The sequence below is a fragment of the Mercenaria mercenaria genome, chromosome 13 (assembly GCF_021730395.1).
Source record: "Mercenaria mercenaria strain notata chromosome 13, MADL_Memer_1, whole genome shotgun sequence".
Lineage (NCBI taxonomy): Eukaryota > Metazoa > Mollusca > Bivalvia > Venerida > Veneridae > Mercenaria > Mercenaria mercenaria.
Genome location: NC_069373.1, coordinates 75,007,153 through 75,029,004, shown reverse-complemented (window position 1 = coordinate 75,029,004; position 21,852 = coordinate 75,007,153). Strand labels below are relative to the sequence as shown.

The following is a 21,852-nucleotide window of genomic DNA, read 5'->3' as shown; positions in this document are numbered from 1 at the left end:
AGTAGTTCCATGCTGCACTGATACCAAATAGACTTTCATGCCGACAAAGAAAGTCAAATATATAACGATTTCGATACTGGGAGGTTGGGGAGTCCGTCCAGTAATGTATTTTCTTTACATCAGGAAGAACCGACTTGATATGAGGAACCAATTTCTGCAAAATAGCGATGACAGCTCTGGCATTGTGAAAATTTACGTCTGAAACAAAGACAACGTTTTGATGCTGCAGATTTCTATTCTCATCGATGTGGTAAAAGACAACAGGATGTAATGTAACGCTCGGATTGTTCCAATATGCGCTTTGTATTTCGTCTGCTGACTGGCATGCGAAATTTTCTGCAAAGTCCATCTGGCAAATGACTTCATTTTCAGGAAGATTCTCCTTTAAGAAACTTATTGCTCTGTATTGCATGCGTACTCGGCTGACGTGTTCAAGAAAGGACTTGTATTCTTTGACCATCAGGCTGACAAACTCGTCTCTTGGCAACGTCGTCTTTACAACACGCATTCTCTTTTTACCATCTTTGCACTCTACCCTTTGCCAAGATTCAAATTCTACGTCGTCGGCATCAATCTTAGACATCATTTCCGTCAGTTCAGCCTCTGACAAGGATCGGCCAGCAACTTCTGGATTTGGAGTCACAGTTAGCTTCAGTGCTCTAAGACATTTCAGCTTTAAGGCCATATTTTGGTGATGAGTGCAGAGACATGTATTCCGTGAGATTAGAGTTGTAAGTTTCACGTGTTTAGGCCGAAGTTTGCAGAATAACGAAAGACTGCATTTCACATTTGTGTTTTCACTGCAGAATTTTTCATAGAGATTTGCAAGGTAGTCATTTAGCACTCGCGACTGCTTCTGCACACCATCACATTTCTTCACATCTTGTTTTCCTGGCATACAACGGCTAACATCATCCCTTTCATAAAAGCTAAGCAGTTTCTCTCGCAGAACTTTTCTGGCTCCCATTTGTCTCTTATAGTTTACAAATGTCACTGTTTTGTCATGTATGCCTCCTTGTTTGCTAGATTTCAGACCAGTTGCCCTTTTGAGAGCAGATGCGCACCTGTATTTCTTGACAATTGATCAACTTATCAGTCTGGTGATGAGATTTCTTTTTCTTCTGTGGATTTTTCGAAGTGGCTTCCTTTATTTCTTCTGACATGACATTTGCCAATTCAAGTTTTTTCACAACAGTCTTTGGAACTAAACTTGGGGTTAAACCAGCTTCTTTTAATTCGGCTCGGGTTTTACTTCTCGGTGTTAATGTTGTCGTCTCAGACACTTCAGCACTTTTTGTTGTCTTCTTGATTTTATTTTGCGCTGGCTCATCTACTAGATTTTTTAATCTTTCATATCGTTTCTGGACTCTTTTTGCCGTTTTCGACTTTTTCTTCAATTCTTCTTCCAGGTTCTTAATTTTCCATGACGCTTTTCTGAGAGCACTTGAGCGTTTCTTAGAATTTGGACGTCTGCTGAAATCTAGCCGAACTAAGAGTGGCGAATCTGAATCTCTGCGACTGATTAAAGATGGTCCAGGCTTTGGGTCTTGGGTTGAGCTGCTAACTTCTGCAGACTGAACTTGTGTTTGCCTTTGCTTTTCTTCTTCGGCCTTTATTTTCTTTATCATTCGGTGTTTCTGGCAGTGGATTTTGTTAGCATTTCTCTTCTTCTCTAGCTGTGCTGCTGTCATATTAACCACCTTTACTCTATACTTCTTCTGACGCTTTCTTTCTTTTTCAAGAAATGAAAGACCTTTCTTCTTTCTTTCGCGGTAATCCTTCTGGATCTCGGCCCTGGATTTTGCCATTCTTAAAACTGAAAAATATACCAATAATTATAATTATCTTTTATATTTATCATCATAATTATTAAAATATAGATATAATACAAACCATTATAACAGTAATAATAAAGAATTATTATTATTATTATTATTAGATCTATATTATATTATCGTAATTATTATTATTATTATTATCATCATCATTACATGTTGTATTTGTATTGTTGTTATCGTGTTGTTGTTGTTTGTCCAGCAAAAGCAATATATATACTGATAGAATTGCATGATATCAATCGTTCTATATCAGCAAGATACGTTACCGTTACACATATAGTCTAATTGTTAGCATTGGGTTAAAACAATGAAACACATTAACTAGAAATACATGCTCATTTTGCAAGTGCAAATACACATCTGCGACATGTAACTCTTATTTAATGAAAAATGGAAAACATTTCTTCAAAACATCAGCTGTTCATTTGAGAACTGACTATTTCTACATGATGCATGAAATGCCTATGTATGAAAAGGCACGATACTTGAACAAACCATTTTGTTTTAAATCAGTTGTGCGTAAGATGCCTCAACTATTGTTAAAGAATATGTTTCCTGTCATTGAAATATTATTTTTACGATTTAACTAGGCATGCGAGGACAGTATTCAAAACAGCAAGATACGTTACTGTCCATGCAAGAAACGTTACTGTAACTGCACGTCTACATGACACAGGCATTTTATTCTGATTTCTAAAATTGTTGTTTCTCGTAGTAAAACAATTTATTATAGACATGATTCAGCATTCAGTTAATAAAATCTGCAAATAATGTCCTCATTTTAACATAAAATTGACTTACCCCGATTCCAGATGATGCAGAGAGCAATATTCCGACACAAAACAGTGGTAAAATGGCTTCCAAAAAATACGAACTTACTGACACACTGAATTACGTCACTGGTACTGTCAGAATCGATGCGATGACGTCATAATTATATTGATGTGTCTAAGTGCTAGCTAGACTGTACCGTATCTTGCAGTAACGTATATTGCGAGATTAAAGTTGTTTAAGGTTTTATGAAAAAAAAAATTTTGTATGATCTAAAATTTAGTTTCCGTTAAATATCATGTGAACGACGAGTCAGCAAGACTTTTAAATCTAGACCATTCTGCTTAATTCCAAAGCTTTAACAGCTTTAACTGGTAACGTATCTTGCAAGTGTTAAAGTAACATTGCCGATTTCAATATTTGACTCGTCTTAAAAAGATCAGGTATTATTGGTGGATGTACATGATTTTAATTCGGGGTAGCAAATTGATTCATTAGTTCGGAAATCACTTTTGGAGGCACAATAGATCGTTCTTAATGATTTTTTTGTACTGAGATTTCTTTGTAACGTATCTTGCAGGCATTTTGGTGACAACATGTTTACGATTTTATTACACAAGATATAAATGAAGTATTTCTTTGGTCATTTTTGAGTCGGCTAAAGGCTGAAAGCCTTTTGACGAGTCCTTGCTGTTCAGCGATTCTCTAAATGGACCGAATAACACGTGAAGGGATGTAGTTCCATTAGATTTCTCAAACTTCAAACAGTTCACTGCATGAATGAAGTTAAGTTGTGTCAATTCCCTTTGCTATGACCAATATATGATGTAATCTGTCATATTTATGACTTGTAATTGTGCAATACTCAAATGTAACTCATTAAGCATAAATGTGCATTTTAAGAATTGCGCAGGCTTACAAAGCTTGGGTAACATCCAGCGAAAGACAAAAAATAGTTCCACAGGGCTCCAGATAAGATGCGTATTAGCGTAAATTACGTATAGAAATAATGCAAATACGCATGTCTAATAATTTCTAAGCGTATAAAAACGTATATAAAATTACAGAAACGCACACAATGCTTTTTTAAAAACAAAATCTGAATCGTCTGGATGCGTTAGGTAACATAGCCGATCAGCCTTAATTCTCCCACATTGAACATAAACACGCATCGTATGATTTCTATAAACTTTGCGTGGGTTGAATTTTGCAGTCAGTAAACGGATAAATTATCGGAAGAAGAAGCTCTTACTGGTTTGTTTAGTTACTACTGATATTAAAAATGATTTTAATTCTTATTTTTCGAGAAATAAACAAATCGGCGAAACATTAAATTATATTTTCTTGTAGTTTTTGAAATCGAAAGTAGATCGTCTATGTTTGGCTGCTTTCACGAAACGAAACAACTTTTTTATGAAAAGATTTAAATAAGAGGTAATTTAACCGTAAACTTCAATGTCAGATACTGCCAATTGCAGCTAAATGTCTTCGTATCATCACAATTTGTAAAATATATTGTTGAAACTGGAGAAAAGTGTAATCGTATCCGGATATAATATTTTGGGTAAATATCGAGCTGTGTTATGAAATTTTTAGAAAAAAACTAAAAACAAACTGAAACTGGTAGACTATACTGTCAGTACATCAATCATTAGCTGACTCAGGCCCTTCAGGCCTTTGATTTTATTCTTTCTCTGACATTGCTAAATACAAAAGAAAACTAAATAGTGTCAGAGATAAGTTTTCTCTGTTATTTAAACATAGACTAATGAAATATATTGAAGTGGCGACATGAACATTTTCATTATTTTATTATGATAAATGGAATATCTCAGCTAATATTTACATCAAAAGTACAAAGTAAGTGTTTGTCTGCATAGATATACTGTTGTTTTGCATAACGGAGCTCCAGAGACCCAAGAATACTAGTCAGATTATCCTGTACTTGTCTGAGACACAAAATAAGGACAAACTTATATTCTTATTTAGAATTAATGTAACATGACATTTTTACTGATTTGTCACATGTTTAAAATGTTTTTGCTAGGCCTGTTCCTCTTGGTGCAGAGTGAAAAGATTCATATGATGCCCTTGTGTGCCACGTGCACTTTTGCCTTGTCAAGACTACTGGATTTCCATCTTACTTAGAAAGGCCTGTGAGAATGTTGCGGCATATGCATGAACTCTCCTTCCGTCAAGTCCATACTGAAGCAAATTGTTTCAAATACTCCTTCTTCCCTTATACTGTTGTGTTGTGGAACCACCTGCCTTCTCAAACTGTACTCCAACCTGACCTTGAGGGGTTCAAACGATGTCTTGACCCCTCGGTCCTCTCTTAACGCCCCTGAACTCACAAAGCGGAAGTTTTTAACCCCGTTTAACTGGTGAATATTTCATCTTACTTAACACTTTCACACTTTTATCTTCTTTCTTACTATCTTCATTTTTGAAGCCTTCCTTTCACTGCTTTAAAAGCAACTTTTATCTGGTTGTGACGCGCAACCCGGCTATTATACCCGTGAGGGGAGTCCAGTCGTATACAAAGATAGATAGATAGGATTGAGAGATATTCTCGATATCGACATTATCAGGTCGGAGACATCCCCTGGATTGAGAGACATTCTCTCGATCTAAACATTGTCTCTCGTTCGAAAGACAAAATGTCTTTCGATCGAAAGACTCAAATTAGCTTAAGCAATAAAAAAAACATTGAAAGAGTAATTAAAACTCTCTTTTTATAATGCGCAAATTTATTTCAAATATAGAAAATTATCTTTCTTTTATCAAATTTTCAACATCAAAATTATTTTGGGAATTTTGTTTTTAAAAGCATTAAAATGCTTAAGCAAACTTCTATGACAATGTGTTTCTTGTAAAGTTTACTTGAAATAACAAGTTGTTTCAATGAATAAATAACGCGACTGTAATGAAATGATTGTTTCAATAATGATTTCATGTTTTTTCAACACTTAAGCTAAATACAGTCTTTCGATCAAAAGACATTTTGTCTTTCAAACGAGAGACAGTGTTTAGATCTAGAGACTGTCTCTCAATCCAAGGGAAGTGTCCGACCTTGGGCTGTCATCAATAGAAATGATATCGATGTATCAATGATATTTTTTTGTCGATCAATTCCCATTTTCAAAAATCGATATTTTACAGAGAGAAAAAACTATCCAGATAAACACTCAGACCCTCAAAAACATTTAAGCTTACAAAGTTGTAAATTTAGATAAATGCAAAAGAGAAGTGAAGGCAAAATAAAAATGAAAGATTTTATTAATTTTTATTTGTTTCTTTTATTTTCATAGATACAAATACAACACAATCAAACAGTAATATGAAAAGTAGGCAGTAAAACTAAAAATAGCATTTACAGGAAGGTATATAGTATGCATATGAACAAATAGGTTGTTAATCTAACTTAATAATCGATGTATCATCGATAATTGTCTTCTGATATATCGGTATCGTCGATATGCCTAATACCCAATCAATGACAGCCCTACTCCGACCTGATTATAGGATAAATCCCGTTTTCCGGTATTATCCACCAATAAATGCCCGTTCCCGGTTTTACGGGGAGGGGGGTATCAGCCATTACGCTATATAGCGGTAGTGTTTAAGTAGCTATTTCAATGACATTTTATAAAAAATACATTTCCTGTCTTTCAAATTATTACTTCATTCCTTAAGGCAATATCTTTCTAAAAATGTTAAGAAATTAGTTGAATTTATTGCAAAAAAGATTCTGCTTCATAAAATTGTTTCTCCTACAAACTTCCGTTGCGCATGCACAGTTAGCACTTTACGATTCGAAGTTTTGGAGGCAGATCGCTTGTAAATGCGAGTTGATTATGATTTTATTTCTGCAGTAATAAAATACTTGTGAGGTAATCCATCATGTGAAAGAATTTCTTTTTGTTTGCTGCTGTATTTATGAAAATTGAAAATCATTTCCAACTTTCTAAGTTACTAAATAAAAGCAAAGTTTCTCCGCCGAATTTGTTCTTGAACAGTGTATTTATGAATTTTCAAGCAGGTGGCACTTTCTACTTTCAATCGACAACTGCCATATTTGTTTACATTAAAGGTCAAGGTCACTGAAATACCTAGTTTTAAGATTATCCTTTTTTCAAGGTTTTAACAAAGAAAATGAATAAAAAAGTATTGCAGATTATGATAAAATATTGTTGTAATTAAAATGTAGCAAAAATATCCTCAAAGTTTACTTCATTTTTAGCTCAACTGAGCAATGCTCAGGTGAGTTTTTCTGATCGCTCAATGTCCGGTGTCTGTCTGTCTGTCTGTCTGTCGTCTATCGTCTGTCAACATTTGGCTTGTGTATGCGATAGAGGCTGTATTTTTCAACTGATCTTCATGATATTTGGTCAGAATGATAACCTTGATGAAATCTAGGCCGAGTTCGAAAATGGTTCATCTGGGGTCAAAAACTAGGTCACTAGGTCAAATCAAAGAAAAACCTTGTGTATGCAATAGAGGCTGTATTTTTCAATTAATCTTCATGAATTTTGGTCAGAATGATAACCTTGATGAAATCTAGGCCGAGTTTGAAAATGGGTCATCTTGGGTCAAAAACTAGGTCACTAGGTCAAATGAAAGAAAAACCTTGTGTATGCGATAGAGGCTGTATTTTTCAATAAATCTTCATGAATTTTGGTCAGAATGATAACCTTGATAAAAATCTAGGTCAAGTTGGAAAATGGGTTATCTGGGGTCAAAAACTAGGTCACTAGGTCAAATCAAAGAAAAAGCTTGTATATGCAAAAGAGGCTGTATTTTTCGATTGATCTTCCCGAAATTAAGTCAAAATAATAACCTTAATGAAATCTAGGCCGAGATTGAAAATGGGTCATTTTGGATCAAAAAGTAGGTCACTAGGTCAAATCGAAGAAAAACCTTGTGTATGCAATAGATGCTGTATTTTTCAATTGATCTTCATGAAATTTGGTCAGAATGATTGCATTGATAAAATATTAGTCAGGTTTGAATATGGTCATCTGGGGTCAAAAATTAGGTCACTAGGTCAAATCAAAGAAAAAGTTTGTGTATGCAATAGAAGCTGTATTTTTCAATAAATCTTCATGAAATTATGTCTGAATAATAGCCTTGATGAAATCTAGGTCAGGTTTGAATATGGGTCATCTTGGATCAAAAAGTAGGTCACTAGGTCAAATTAAAGAAAAAACTTGTGTACGCTATAGAGGCTGTATTTTTCAACTGATCTTCATGAAATTTGGTCAAAATGATTGCCTTGATAAAATCTACGTTGGGTTTGATTATGGGTCATCTGGGATCAGAAAGTAGGTCACTAGGTCAAATCAAAGAAACACCTTGTGTATGTGATAGAGGCTGTATTTTTCAACTGATCTTCATGAAATTTTGTCAGAATGATTGCCTTGATGAAATTTGGGTCAAGTTTGGCAGTGTTCATTCCAGGATTTTTTTAAGTGGGGTCAAAGGGCCCCATGATGGCAAAAAATTGGGGACATTTGAAAAAAAATAGGGGCCATGAAAGAAAAACTGATTTACATGAAAGGAAAGGCTGTATTTTTAACACTTTTCTTACATGGAGTTCAAGGTATTATTTTCGCGGTTCGTAAAACATAATTACAAAGAGAAAAGTGGACACTTCACAGGCCGCTCAACACGACAAAAACGAAACAAGTCATAATATTTTGACCGTTACCGTAACTTAACCACGGAAAGTCCGACAGCCATGAATGCGGATTTACTACGGAATTAATGTTTGTCGCCTGATTTTGGCTAAGCGGTTAGGCTGTTGAGTGGTCTAGCGGTCTCGAACATGTCATCTTTCTTTGGAAATTTGTTCTCCATCGTCTGCTTTTTTTAACGGTTAGAGAAAAACGTAAAATTGGATTTCTTTTTTCTCCGAATCGCGACTGTTTTTTTTTTTTGTCCGCCATTGCATAGCAACATTGAAAGCTGTATGTTGTTAGGCGACCGGAGACTGGCTACTATTTTAACATCGACCAATGAAAATGCGCGTTACGTCATCGGAAGAGTCGTATTCGATTCACAACTTCTGGAAGTCATTGTAAACGGACTGTTTTCTGAAAAAGTGTGCGCCCGACGGGCGCTATAGGGCAAACTTTTATGCGCCAATACAGTAAAATACGCGCCTATGGCCCCATGGCGCGGCCTGGAATGAACACTGAGTTTGGATATGGATAAGCTGGGTTTAAAAACTAGGTCACTAGGTTAAATAATGGAAAAACCTTGTGTATGCAGTAGGGGCTGCATTTTATACTGGATTTCATAATATTTGTTCAGACTATTGTTGCCTTGATGAAATCTAGATCAAGTTCGAATATGTGTAGTCTGGGGTCAAAAACTAGGTCACTAGGTCAAATCAAAGAAAAACCTTCTGTAAGCGATAGAGGCTGTATTTTTCAATTGATCTTCTTGAAATTTGGTCAGAATGATAGCCTTGATGAACTCTAGGTTAAATTTGAATATGGGTCATCTGGGGTCAAAAACTAGGTCACTAGGTTAGATCAAAGAAAATACTTGTTTATACTCAAGATTTTTGCTCCAATTTTAATGATAGTTGGTCAGAATGTTTTTTCCATGAAATCATTAGGTCAAATATGTTTACACTGTTATGGTGTGTTATGGTGTGTTTCTCAGGTGAGCGACCTAGGGCCATCTTGGCCCTCTTGTTGAAATTTTATCTTTTATTCTATACTGCCGCTTCCGTGGCTCGATACCGATGGTGTGAAAGTATTCGCATTTTTCAATGTTAACAAATTATTTTTGCAAAGATTTTGTTGCCGAGGTCGTAAAATAGTATTTTCATTGTATGAAGGTAAGAACTTCCCTAAAACCTTATCTTCTGGCAAAAAATAATCGCTAATATTGTACACGGTCTTTATATCGCATTCGGTTAATCTCGCCAGCCCCATTGACCCTATTTACAGAAATACCGGAAGACTGGATTTATCCTATAATGTCCATATGGTCAATGCATATATGGATACTATTTCTCCACCAAACCAATGACGTTAGACAATGTCTGGCTACCATAACTTAACTGACGCTATTTTTATTTTCTGATGGTCGCGTCCATTAAGTTATGGCGAAACCCCATTTGGTTCACTAACCAGTATCAAACCGCAACATCTCAAACAGTCTCTCGTGAGAAACTGATGACATCATGCAACAGTTCAGAGCATGTGGTTATTTTTGAAAACCAAGATCAAAATATTACCTATTTACAGGGCTCCAGATAAGATGCGTAATAGCTTAAATTACGCTTTGAAATAATGCATATACGCATGTCTGCTGATTTTTTAGCGTATAAAAACATACATAAAATTACAGAAGCGCATGCAATGACTTCTTACTAGCGTAAACAAAATCTTAATCGTCTGGATGCTTTACATAACAGAGTATGATCGACATTCATTCTGCCACATTGAACATACACAGGCATTGAACAAACGTGCTACGCATTCTTTTAACCAGCAATAAATGATTCCCAAAACACGGTTAAAGGTATATTGAATAATCTATTGGATTAGGCAGTGAGTGTTAAGCCAAAGCAAGTCAATGGAGAAAAAGAAGCAAAAACTTGAATGCTGAATTGAAACTGAACTGCAAACAATGTCATGGGTGTTACACCCAATAAATATGTTATAAAACTGATTTCTGTTCTTTTTTCTCATTTACAAATTTTCAGGAGTAAAATCACTCCTAGTCAATTTCAGATTTTAACATTTTACTGATTCGCAAGAATTATGATCAGTAAATACTCATAGGCCAAAAAAATTATCTGGAGCCCTGTATTTATGAATTATGAATCATAAACGTAACCATTTTCGATAAAATTCATAGAAAACATACCTTACAAGGTTTAAATTCTCAGAAAAGGTCAATAAATAACGATTCTAAACTGGCTATTGGTTTTCAAAATGAAGAGTACCCTGATCAGGTGACAACTGCAATGGCAGACAAAATATTGCAGACAGGACCCATTTGAAACTTAGGTGTATAACTTGTGTTCAAATTAGGTTGCATGGATTATTATGTCTCCCCCAGGAGACATATTGTTTTTGCCCTGTCCGTCCGTACGTCACACTTCATTTCCGAGCAATAACTGGAGAACCATTTGACCTAGAACCTTCAAGCTTCATAGGGTTGTAGGGCTGCTGGAGTAGACGACCCCTGTTGTTTTTGGGGTCACTCCGTCAAAGGTCAAGGTCACAGGGGCCTGAACATTGAAAACCATTTCCGATCAATAACTAGAGAACCACTTGACCCAGAATGTTGAAACTTCATAGGATGATTGGTCATGAAGAGTAGATGACCCCTATTGATTTTGGGGTCACTCCATCAAAGGTCAAGGTCACAGGGGCCTGAACATTGAAAACCATTTCCGATCAATAACTAGAGAACCACTTGACCCAGATTGTTGAAACTTCATAGGATGATTGATCATGAAGAGTAGATGACCCCTATTGATTTTGGGGTCACTCCGTCAAAGGTCAAGGTCACAGTGGCCTGAACATTGAAAACTATTTCCGATCAATAACTAGAGAACCACTTGACCCAGAATGTTGAAACTTCATAGGATGATTGGTCATGAAGAGTAGATGACTCCTATTGATTTTGGGGTCACTCCGTCAAAGGTCAAGGTCACAGGGGCCTGAACATTGAAAACCATTTCTGATCAATAACTAGAGAACCACTTGACCCAGAATGTTGAAACTTTAAAGGATGATTGGTCATAAAGAGTAGATGACCCCTATTGATTTTGGGGTCACTCCATCAAAGGTCACAGGGGCCTGAACATGGAAAACCATTTCTGATCAATAACTAGAGAACCACTTGACCCAGAATGTTGAAACTTCATAGGATGATTGTACATGCAAAGTAGATGACCCCTATCAATTTTGGGGTCACTCCGTTAAAGGTTAAGGTCACAGGGGCCTGAACATTGAAAAACCATTTCCGGTCAGTAACTTGAGAACCCTTGACCCAGAATGTTGAAACTTAATAGGATGATTGGTCATGCAGAGTAGATGACCTCTAACGATTTTGGGGTCACTCTGTGAAAGGTCAAGGTCACAGGGGCCTGAACATTGAAAACCATTTCCGGTCAGTAACTTGAGAACCACTTGACCCAGAATGTTGAAACTTAATAGGATGATTGGTCATGCAGAGTAGATGACCCCTGACGATATAGGGTCACTCTGTTAAAGGTCAAGGCCACAAGGGCCTGAACATGGAAAACCATTTCCAATCAATAACTTCAGAACCTCTCGACCCAGAATGTTGAAACTTCATAGGATGATTGTTCATGCAGAGTAAATGACCCCTATTGTTTTTGGGGTCACTCCGGTAAAGGTCAAGGTCACAGGGGCCTGAACATTGATAACCAGTTCCGATCAATAACTTGAGAACCACTTGACCCAGAATGTTGAAACTTCATAGGATGATTGAACGTGCAGAGTAGATGACCCCTATTGATTTTGAGGTCAGTCTATTAAAGGTCAAGATCACAGGCCTGTTCATGTAAAATCATTTTTTTGGAAATAACTTGAGAATCACTTGATCTACAATGTTGAAACTTAAAAGAATGATTGGACATGCAGAGTAGATGACCCCTATTTATTTTGAGGTCACTTGATCAAAGGTCAAGGTCACAGGAGCCTGAACATTGACTTGAGAAACACTAGGCCAAGAGTGTTGAAATTTAGCGGGATGACTGGACATGCCAAGTAGATGATCCCTATTGCAGCCAACCATCAGTGTCTCTTTGACTTTCGCTCCTGACCCCTATTGACTTCTTGCCTATAGGACTTTGCATTGGGGGAGACATGCGCTTTTTTACAAAAGCAATTTCTAGTTTTATCATGTTTATGCCAGATCAAAAGAAAAATGGATTAGAAATATTTTAAAGTAAAAGGTGAGCCCATTGCATTTAATTTGGTGAAATTATAGTGTGACAGACTTCTGGCACGATTCCAGGTAAGGTTTCAGTTAGGTTTCGTTTCAGCTCAGAGATCTGTAACAGCATATAAACATCTCTGAGCTGAAATTTTTTAGCTATCAACACAGTGGTTGTGCTGATTATTTTCTTATTTGTGCAGAGGTCATGCCGATTGGTTTTCTTATTTGCATGATGGTCGTGCCGTTTAGTAGCCTTACTCATTTGCCTTAAATCGGGATGACTTATGATTTGTAGCCTTACTTATTTGGCTTATCAGGATGACTTTCTGTGAAATCATTAATATTCGTGGGATCCACAGCAGATGACAGAAACATGTTTTCGAACAATTTTGTTGAACGGTTTATTGTATCAAGTAATGTTAAGGTGTAACTGGTTTATCAGATAAATAATATCGAAAATTTGGTCTCTAGTGCATTTGCGCCATCAGTGATGCATTAACAATCATTCTGGGAGTCATTTGCAAATATGGTGTGCTAAAACGCACAAAAATGTGTGTCAAGGAAAACCCTGCAAAACTGATATTCTGAAAATTTCAAGTGATCTGAACACAGATGGATGAAAATATTTATATTTTACTGATTTTCAAGAAAGAGTCCTTTTTTTTTTTCTGGTTGGGCAAGCGAAAATTGTCTTAAATTATTCATTATGCTATTAATTGTCATATTTCTTGATGCATTTGCTACAGAATATATCTCTTTTACTGCACCATGGTATTGGTAATTCAAATGTTTTAAATTCTGCAAGTTATTTGTGCTGAAAAGTCAAATCTAAATCCATGTGAACACTATAAAACAACCCTTTAGGCCCCTGAGAATATGATAAAAGGTCATATATCGTAGTTAAAAGACTTGGCTGCAGTTGGCATCATGTTCAATGTTTAAGATATTAAATCAGTTGGCATTAATGGCATTTGCCGTTGTGATGATAGCCTCGGCTTTGACATTCTTTTCTGGTTGAAAAACTCAGGACAGCTTAATTGTTTGAAAGCAAGTCTTCCTGCTGTACAAAATGCTTAGAATTTTCACTTCTTCTGCTGCAATTTGTACTCTTCTACAATTACAATCATTCTGACTTCAGAGATAAATAATTCTTCCTGCAGAGATTGATAATGCTATACTTTAATGGAATCTGGAACTGATTAGATTAAAGGTTGTCAACAATAGATCTACTTTTCTTTTCAATTTGCTGGGATGTAGGATGAGTAAAACATTGAATTCCACTTGCCTGAAAGCATTTCCAAGAATCAGATACCTACTAGTATTTTGAGGGGACAAGTGTGTTTGTCGAGTCATCTTATTTCACAGACAGATCATTATGCTTTTTTTTTATCAAATTAACAATATCCAGTGGTGTGGGAGACATATTGATTTACTCCAGTCTGTGTGTCTGTGTCTGTCTGTCACAAAGCTTGTCCGCACTCAAAGTCAAACATTTCTCATCTGATCTTCACCAAACTTGAACAAAATGTGTTTGACCATGAGACCTCGGCCAAGTTCGATAACTAGCCAAATCGGTCCAGGCATTTTAGAGTTACGGCCCTTGAATTACCGAAAAAATCTGTCTGTTTACTCTTGTCCGCTCGCTAAGTGGAACATTTCTCATCCGATCTTCACCAAACTTGAACAAAATGTGTTTGGCCATAAGACCTTACCCAAGTTCGATAACTAGCCAAATCGGCCCAGGCACTTTTGATTTATGGCCCTTGAATTACTGATTGGATCCACTCATCCAGACCATCTATTTGGATCCACTCGTCTAAAACATCTAGAGAAACTAACATTTTTCAGAGAGGCAGTTGTGGGAGACATGCGCTTTTCTCAAAAGCATCTATAGTTCATATTCTTTCACATTCAAGTGAAAAGCATAAAATAAATACAGCAGGGTATTCGGTAGCTTTTGAAGAGCTGAAATACTATGATTCCTAGTTTTAAATGGGCCCTTCGTATAGTGCTGGTGCTAAGTGTTCCTGCTGATAAAAATAGTACCTACAAGTATTGTATAACATTCTTTAGTTTTTCAGAGTCTCATACATTATTATTTATTGTATTCTTTCAGGAGGACCCGTCGCTTGAGCGACATTTCAAGGGTCATCGGGATACAGTTACAAGTGTTGATTTCAACCCAAACATGAAGCAGCTTGGTAAGTCATTTTATGTGGTAAGTTATGGCATAAGTTATAATCAGTGTGTGTGTGTGTGTGTGTGTGTGTGTGTTTGTGTGTGTATGTGAAGGGAATGCAATGTTGAAAACCAGAAACAAGGGAGTTTGCAAGAATCTAATTTCCGTACCAGCTGAGATTTCAAAAAGCGAAAATGTTTTCAAAGCTTTGTATTTAACATATATATATAACAACAGTTACTGTGATTTGATGCGAGTGTTTAGGATACATATAATATACATATCTATATTAAAATTAAATGACAACTCTGTGTAATAAACATTTCATATCCTATCTGTTTCAAATTTTGTATTTGCTTTGTTAAATTGTGATACTTTCATTTGTCAAATAGAAGATTCTCATTTTCCATGTTTTATAGTTTAGATGATCAGAATTGTATTAAATACTGTAGATTTGGGATGTGTTTAAAATTAATTGTACTGGTTACTGCGTGTTTGTGAAATTTTCAGTGTGGTGCAAATACATGTAGTGCTGTTACCAAAACTTTTTAAATATGTAAGCTGTTACCAAGTTATGGTCACATGGTTCTCTTGTTTTACCTATAGCTTCTGGGTCTATGGACTCGTGTTTGATGGTATGGAACTTCAAACCTCAGATGAGAGCTTACAGATTTGTAGGACACAAGGTGAATTTAAACTATTTGTATTAGTTTTTGTACACTGTCAGTAAAATAATGGTATATATTCTTAGTCTCTGAAACAGATTTTTCTGCCTTTTTGAAGAAAGTTAAATACATGTACAAAAATTTAATTATCTGTACAACTATTCCATTTATCTTGAATATGAAAAATATTGTTTTTGACATTTTAATTGATGCATGGATTCCTAATTGCTTAAGAAGAAAAGTTGGCTTGGATAAATGAAACAACTTTCCCATATATCCTCTACAGATTAAAAGATGTGAAAAGTTATTTCCAGAATTCATAGATCGGTTTGTATTTATGCTATTTTAGGATGCTGTAATGAGTGTATGTTTTTCACCATCTGGTCATCTAGTCGCCTCTGCATCCAGGGATAAGACTGTACGGCTCTGGATACCTTCAGTGTAAGTTGAACCATTGCCTTGGTGAGGAACTATTGTAGTTTCCTGTCATTTTGCTTATAATCAGTAATTATTAGTTAAAATAACCCAAAAATGTTGAAAAAATTCCAGTAATTGTTCCACTTGTGATAGAAAATCATGTCCTACCTGAACTCAGCATAAAGAGCTTTAGATACCTTGGCTGAGCCTTGAACTGTCTAAAGATTTAAAGCAGAGAGTTACCATACATTTTCAGGATTAAGTAAAACTGTAAATGCAACACTGACAGCATGCATTAAAATAACCTGATAATTGCATTGATTGGAAAATGTCAAGTTAACAAGATTTAATCTAGCCTCATATTTCAATAAAGGTCTGTGAAATATGAACTAAACATGAATCTTCATTTTTTCTTACAGTAAAGGAGAATCTACAGTGTTTAAAGCTCACACAGCCACCGTGAGAAGTGTTGACTTCTCCAGTGATGGACAGACATTGCTCACTGCCTCAGATGATAAAACAATAAAGGTACATAACTTACCGCAACTTTGAAGGCATAATGATTTATAATATTGATCATTACTATCCAGTTTCAATTCAGTAAGCCTGCCCATATCTGTGTTGTCTTTTAAGAACCATCTTTGCATAGAAACTAACTGTTTAGAAACAGTATACGAAGTTTGACATACACACAAAGCTTAGGATGATCACTTGAATTGAATGAATACAGTTACTTTCAGATACATGTACAATATTCTGTACAGTAAAATTAATAGATTGGTCTGCTGATGCACAGTCTGTTCTCTGTGATGATTGGATGGAAAAGCGTGTGTCTAAAGTCGTTATCTTCAACCTGTGATTCATAGTTACCTGCTGAGAACAAGTCAGTACTGTTGCAAATTCCATGAGTACTGGTTGGGTAACTGACTGCCTTTACCTGACTAAACTTCTGTTGAAAAATGGTGTTACACCCAAAAAAAAAATGTAAACTTTAAATCGTGATAATATAATTAAGATAGGCTTAGCTGACAGCTATAACATACATGATAGGCTTAGCTGACAGCCATAACATACATGATAAGCTTAGCTGACAGCCATAACATACATGATAGGCTTGGCTGACAGCCATAACATACATGATAGGCTTGGCTGACAGCTATAACATACATGATAGGCTTAGCTGACAGCCATAACATACATGATAAGCTTAGCTGACAGCCATAACATACATGATAGGCTTGGCTGACAGCCATAACATACATGATAGGCTTGGCTGACAGCTATAACATACATGATAGGCTTAGCTGACAGCTATAACATACATGATAGGCTTAGCTGACAGCCATAACATACATGTAATTGAATTGTTAATTTGTTAGCTTACATTGTTAAAAGATGTTTTTCACAATTATTTCTAGCGGACAGAATTTTTTTGTAACTTTGCATATTTATAGATTGATGTATGACAAGTTCAAATAAAAATTAAAAATGATAGGTACCCATGCTTCTTTTTTCAATATTCAAAGTTTATTCAGAACACCAAATCGGTATTTTTGTCTGAAGAAACAATACATACATGTCATAATAAAACTACTGCAAACAACTATTTATTCAAAGTTTCACTCTGATGTTACTGTTTATGCATCACAATTAATGAAACCACTATAACTATGCATAAAATGTCAACACATAGATATATTAACTCAGAAAAATTACTCTTGACATGTCGAAAGTATCTGAATCTGAGAAAAACACAAAGTATTTCTTAATGATATGAAAAATCTAGCAGACAGAATTTTACTAAATTTTATATTATGTAAGCTAGAACTAAGACAAATAAATCTAAACCAAAAAAATAATATCAACCCGTGCTTGTTTTCAAGAAAAATTAAAAAATATTCACTCCACCCACAAAAGTATTTTTTCATTACCCCACCCACCTAAAAATTATTTACTTTGTTTTTCTTACAAAACAAACTGCACAATGTTATTATCAGTTTCTTAACCAATTTTCTTACTCACATGCGGAATAATGCTCCTTTAAGGTTACATGCCTCTAGGTCAAATACTTTTTGAGATACATGCTACACAAGCTTTCACATGCCATTTACGTATATAGTTGACCACGTCAAGGGACATAAATCTGTTTTTACTTAGTGAAACCTCAAATAAAAGCACTGGTGCACAACTTCGCATGCTTGATTTAATTCTTGTGTGGTTTCATGACTCTTGGCGCATATACTTTTGAGGTATATGCGACACAAATGTTTAGACCGTTTATGTACAATTTGACTGTCAAGGGCCATAACTCTGGTCTTACTACGTGAAATGCGGGATGGGGCACAAAAAGTATAACAACATTTTTAGGAAGTCACATTTGAACTCGAAGGAGATAGATCTACGTTAAAATTTTCTGGATTTTTATTTGACTTGGAGTCAGCTGCATCATTACTGGACGAAACAGTTTACTTTCAAATTGGCTGTCCACAATGTATTTAATTCGAGCACTTCCTACGACTACTCCTCCAATAAAACACCATCTCTTTTAAAGGTGAAATATGGATGCACGGCCTATATTGTCAGTACATACGATATTTTTTGCGCGAGTGCACTGCATATCCGACAATTATGCACTTTAGGCGGCGAATCCTGAACTTTACAGTGGTTATCGCTTGCTGCGCGATTGAGCTGCGCACAAAATATTGTGATCACTCCTTTAATTGCATAGCAAGTGGTAGATGCAAAGAGCAGTTGTTGAAAATGAATGACAAATATAAAAACATTTGCACATTTCAGTTATGGACAGTGCATAGACAGAAGTTTTTGTTTTCTCTCAATCAACATATGAACTGGGTAAGGTCAGCAAAGTTTTCGCCAGACGGTAGACTGATTGTGTCGGGCAGTGATGATAAAACTGTCAAACTGTGGGACAGAAATAGTAAAGAATGTGTGCATACATTTTATGAACATGGAGGGTAGGTTCTTGTACATGATTGTAATGTTCTGTTTTATTACATTTCATTAAGTTTCAGTGGAACTAGAAATGTCAATAGTTTTCTATGTTGACGTTCCGATTTCATATTTGATGTGTAACCTCATTTGTGATGTCAGTTTCATGTATGTTGTTGCATTTAAAACGACGATATTTTCAATTTTACTCAAGCTTGAGAACAAATTTATATCATTTATGTACACAGATCTAATGACCTATAAATATACATTTTGATGAAAAGGCCAAAAAAAAAAAAATATGTATGTTTCCTGTGACATGCCAGAAAAAAATAGGGTAGGTAGGTCGATTTTTTTTTTTTTTTTTCTTCTTCTTTTTTTGTTTTTTTAGATTACACATCGTTACAGTAGAGGAATTCCCTTGTCTTTGCTTTTGCCTATTGTCTTACCAATACATATAATTATGTCTTTACTAGATGGCAGATGCTATACACTTTAAATACACTGCTTTTTATATACCCTTTGGCTTTTAGTCAAATTTTTAAATACATGCCGTCAGAATATTTCAACAGATGCACCTTTGGGTTTCCGTTGGTTCAAGCCTAGCTTAAACTCATGATTTTTTATGTCAAGGCAGGGGTGTAATTTTTTTTCAACACCACCTGCCCTGCAGGACTACTAACCACTAAAATCTGCTTGCCCTTAGTGAACAGTCACTTGCCCTTATAATTGACATGTTTAATATTGTCACTTTTATGAAAGGAGTATTATACAATAAGTAAATTTCAAATGTAACACTCAGTAGACAAATACTATTCTCTTGTACCCTACATTTCCTTTTTAAGGTGGCATATTTGTTCTTCTTAAATTTCCTTTTTACAGCAGACATTTTTATTTTTCTTTCCTGTATTTTTGTCAGCAGCACCAGCCAGTTGCCCACCAAAATAACTGCAGCGATAGTAATAATAATTAAAGTCTATCCCCTCCTGTATTTTCCTAACCTATTAGGACAGCATAAAATATTTAGTTATTTTCATTTTCTCAAGACTTATTTCCCGAAAATAATTATTTTGAAAAGTGTCCCCAAAATATGGACATAATTATCATCATCCACACACCCTTTGTGAAAGCGAGAAAAAAACGATTATCGGAAATTATTCAGTTTATAAGCTAAGTAACTGGCCTTGTTTTCATCATTAATTAACACCGGCCAAAGAGCTAACAGAAGTGTGTCGGTATCATGGCATCTGAAGAGAAGATCAAAGCGGTATAGTTGCCCGAGATTGTCATGGCATTACATCATGTTTCCGCGCCATGTGAAACATTACTGTTTGATCGTACCGCCTCGCTTCTTTAAATTGTTGAGAAGAAAACAATAAAAAAGTTTCTTCTTTATTTTTTTTAAAAGCGAATGTACAACATCACGAATGACCTCTGTGACCTGTTTGCCCTCAAAGAATTTACATTATTGTTAGAGAAGAATATCTTACAAAGTGTCGTGTCAAAAATAATACTTGTACTAAAAGATTCATTTAAAACTTAATTAAAAACCGCAACAACATCATACTGCGTTATTCTAAAGCCACATTTCTATTTACATTCACGAGGTCACGTAACCTATTCTGCCGCGCTAACAGAAATCTGTTTGCGAAAAATCGTTTTACTCCATGTATTTAAATTGCTGCCGCTTTTTCATTATTTAAGATTTTTTAATTCTGTTTTTTATACTTTCTGCTCAAAAGTCTGAATTTTATGACCATATTATGTATCATTTATTTACTTTAAGAAAGAAATAAGTAATTAAGATCGCGCTGTTTGAAATGTTACAAGTGATTACATGAAAATTCGGCCATTTTTATAGAATTTTGCCTACATTTTTGTCAGTGTCTTATTAAAATTATTATAGAATTTAAACTGTATTACTTCTTAAGCGGTGTTGAAAATTTGAAGCGATTATATCAAAAAATGAATGCACCACGCGCGTTTTTTGTGTTCGTGTCGATGAACAAAAGTAACGGCGAGATTAGTTATTACGATAGGTCGCACGTGCTCGTGGAATGGAAAATTACCGGCATGACGTTTTGATATCCTTATGATTCGCGGGTTAATTCCAGTCAATCCAGGTATTTTTTCGTGATATAATTTCTGAATTTGGTAAAGTTACGACGTTAAAACCACTCGCCCGATCGGTCGAGTATACAGCGAAGTCCACTCGTCCAAAGAGCTATAAAAATAAATATTCTTTGACTCGTCCTATCCAGAATTTAACTCGTCAATGTACGATGGAGGTGAATATAGAACTGTCAGATCCTTCACAAGAAACTGCCTGTCGGCGGGTGGACTTGTTCAAAAAGCCCGGTGAATGTACATCGATCCGATGTTCCTAAATGAGAGCATATAATTTTTTTCGTACCCGCAAATTTTCGTCCGAAAAAAAGTTTAGGGTCGGGGGCTAAAATTAGGGTCGGTCGGGTCACCGGAAACATACATATTTTTTTTTTACGCCAAATTCCATATATACCTCATCTTCATACCATTGATGAGAATTGAAACGTACTGATGGAGAAATAATAATTTCATAAACTATATTAAGATTAAAATTGAACTTTCTCTCCAGACCTTCTGTCCATAGCCCCTGACTTTGACCCATAGATGATGGTAATGATGTTCATGACACATGTCATACAGTACTATCAAGTCATTTGCTCTCCACCTCATGTGGGGAAATTGTTATATACTTGCAAAGTGTAAAGTTATACTGGTAAGAAATTGAGGAATGGCTTTAGGTTAAGTTATGGTCTTAATTTTACTTTATAATTTAGTGCTGAGGAAAACATAACAAATTACAAAGATGACATATATATAATTGAACTGTGTTACTTCGCAAATGCAAACAAAAGTCTTGATATGTACATTTGATACATAATGTTCAGCAGAATACTGTTTTGGTGTATACATTTCAGTTTTGTGAACCATGTAGAATTTCATCCTAGTGGTACATGTATAGCATCAGCTGGGACAGACAGTACGGTGAAAGTTTGGGACATACGCATGAATAAATTATTACAACATTATACAGGTATTTCTTACTTTTGTT

The 21,852-nt window shown here is 35.5% G+C and overlaps 1 protein-coding gene across 2 annotated transcripts in view; it reads left to right on the top strand.

Annotated features, from left to right (window-relative positions):
• The window catches only part of LOC123529967 (POC1 centriolar protein homolog A-like), a 36,808-nt gene that overhangs the window by 3,502 nt on the left and 11,454 nt on the right, over positions 1–21,852 (top strand). For both annotated transcript variants that reach the window (XM_053522343.1, XM_053522342.1), the window contains exons 2-7: positions 14,662–14,746; positions 15,331–15,410; positions 15,739–15,830; positions 16,226–16,334; positions 18,603–18,781; positions 21,719–21,834. In XM_053522343.1, coding sequence (XP_053378318.1) covers positions 14,662–14,746; positions 15,331–15,410; positions 15,739–15,830; positions 16,226–16,334; positions 18,603–18,781; positions 21,719–21,834 — 661 coding nt within the window. The remainder of the gene's footprint in view (positions 1–14,661; positions 14,747–15,330; positions 15,411–15,738; positions 15,831–16,225; positions 16,335–18,602; positions 18,782–21,718; positions 21,835–21,852) is intronic.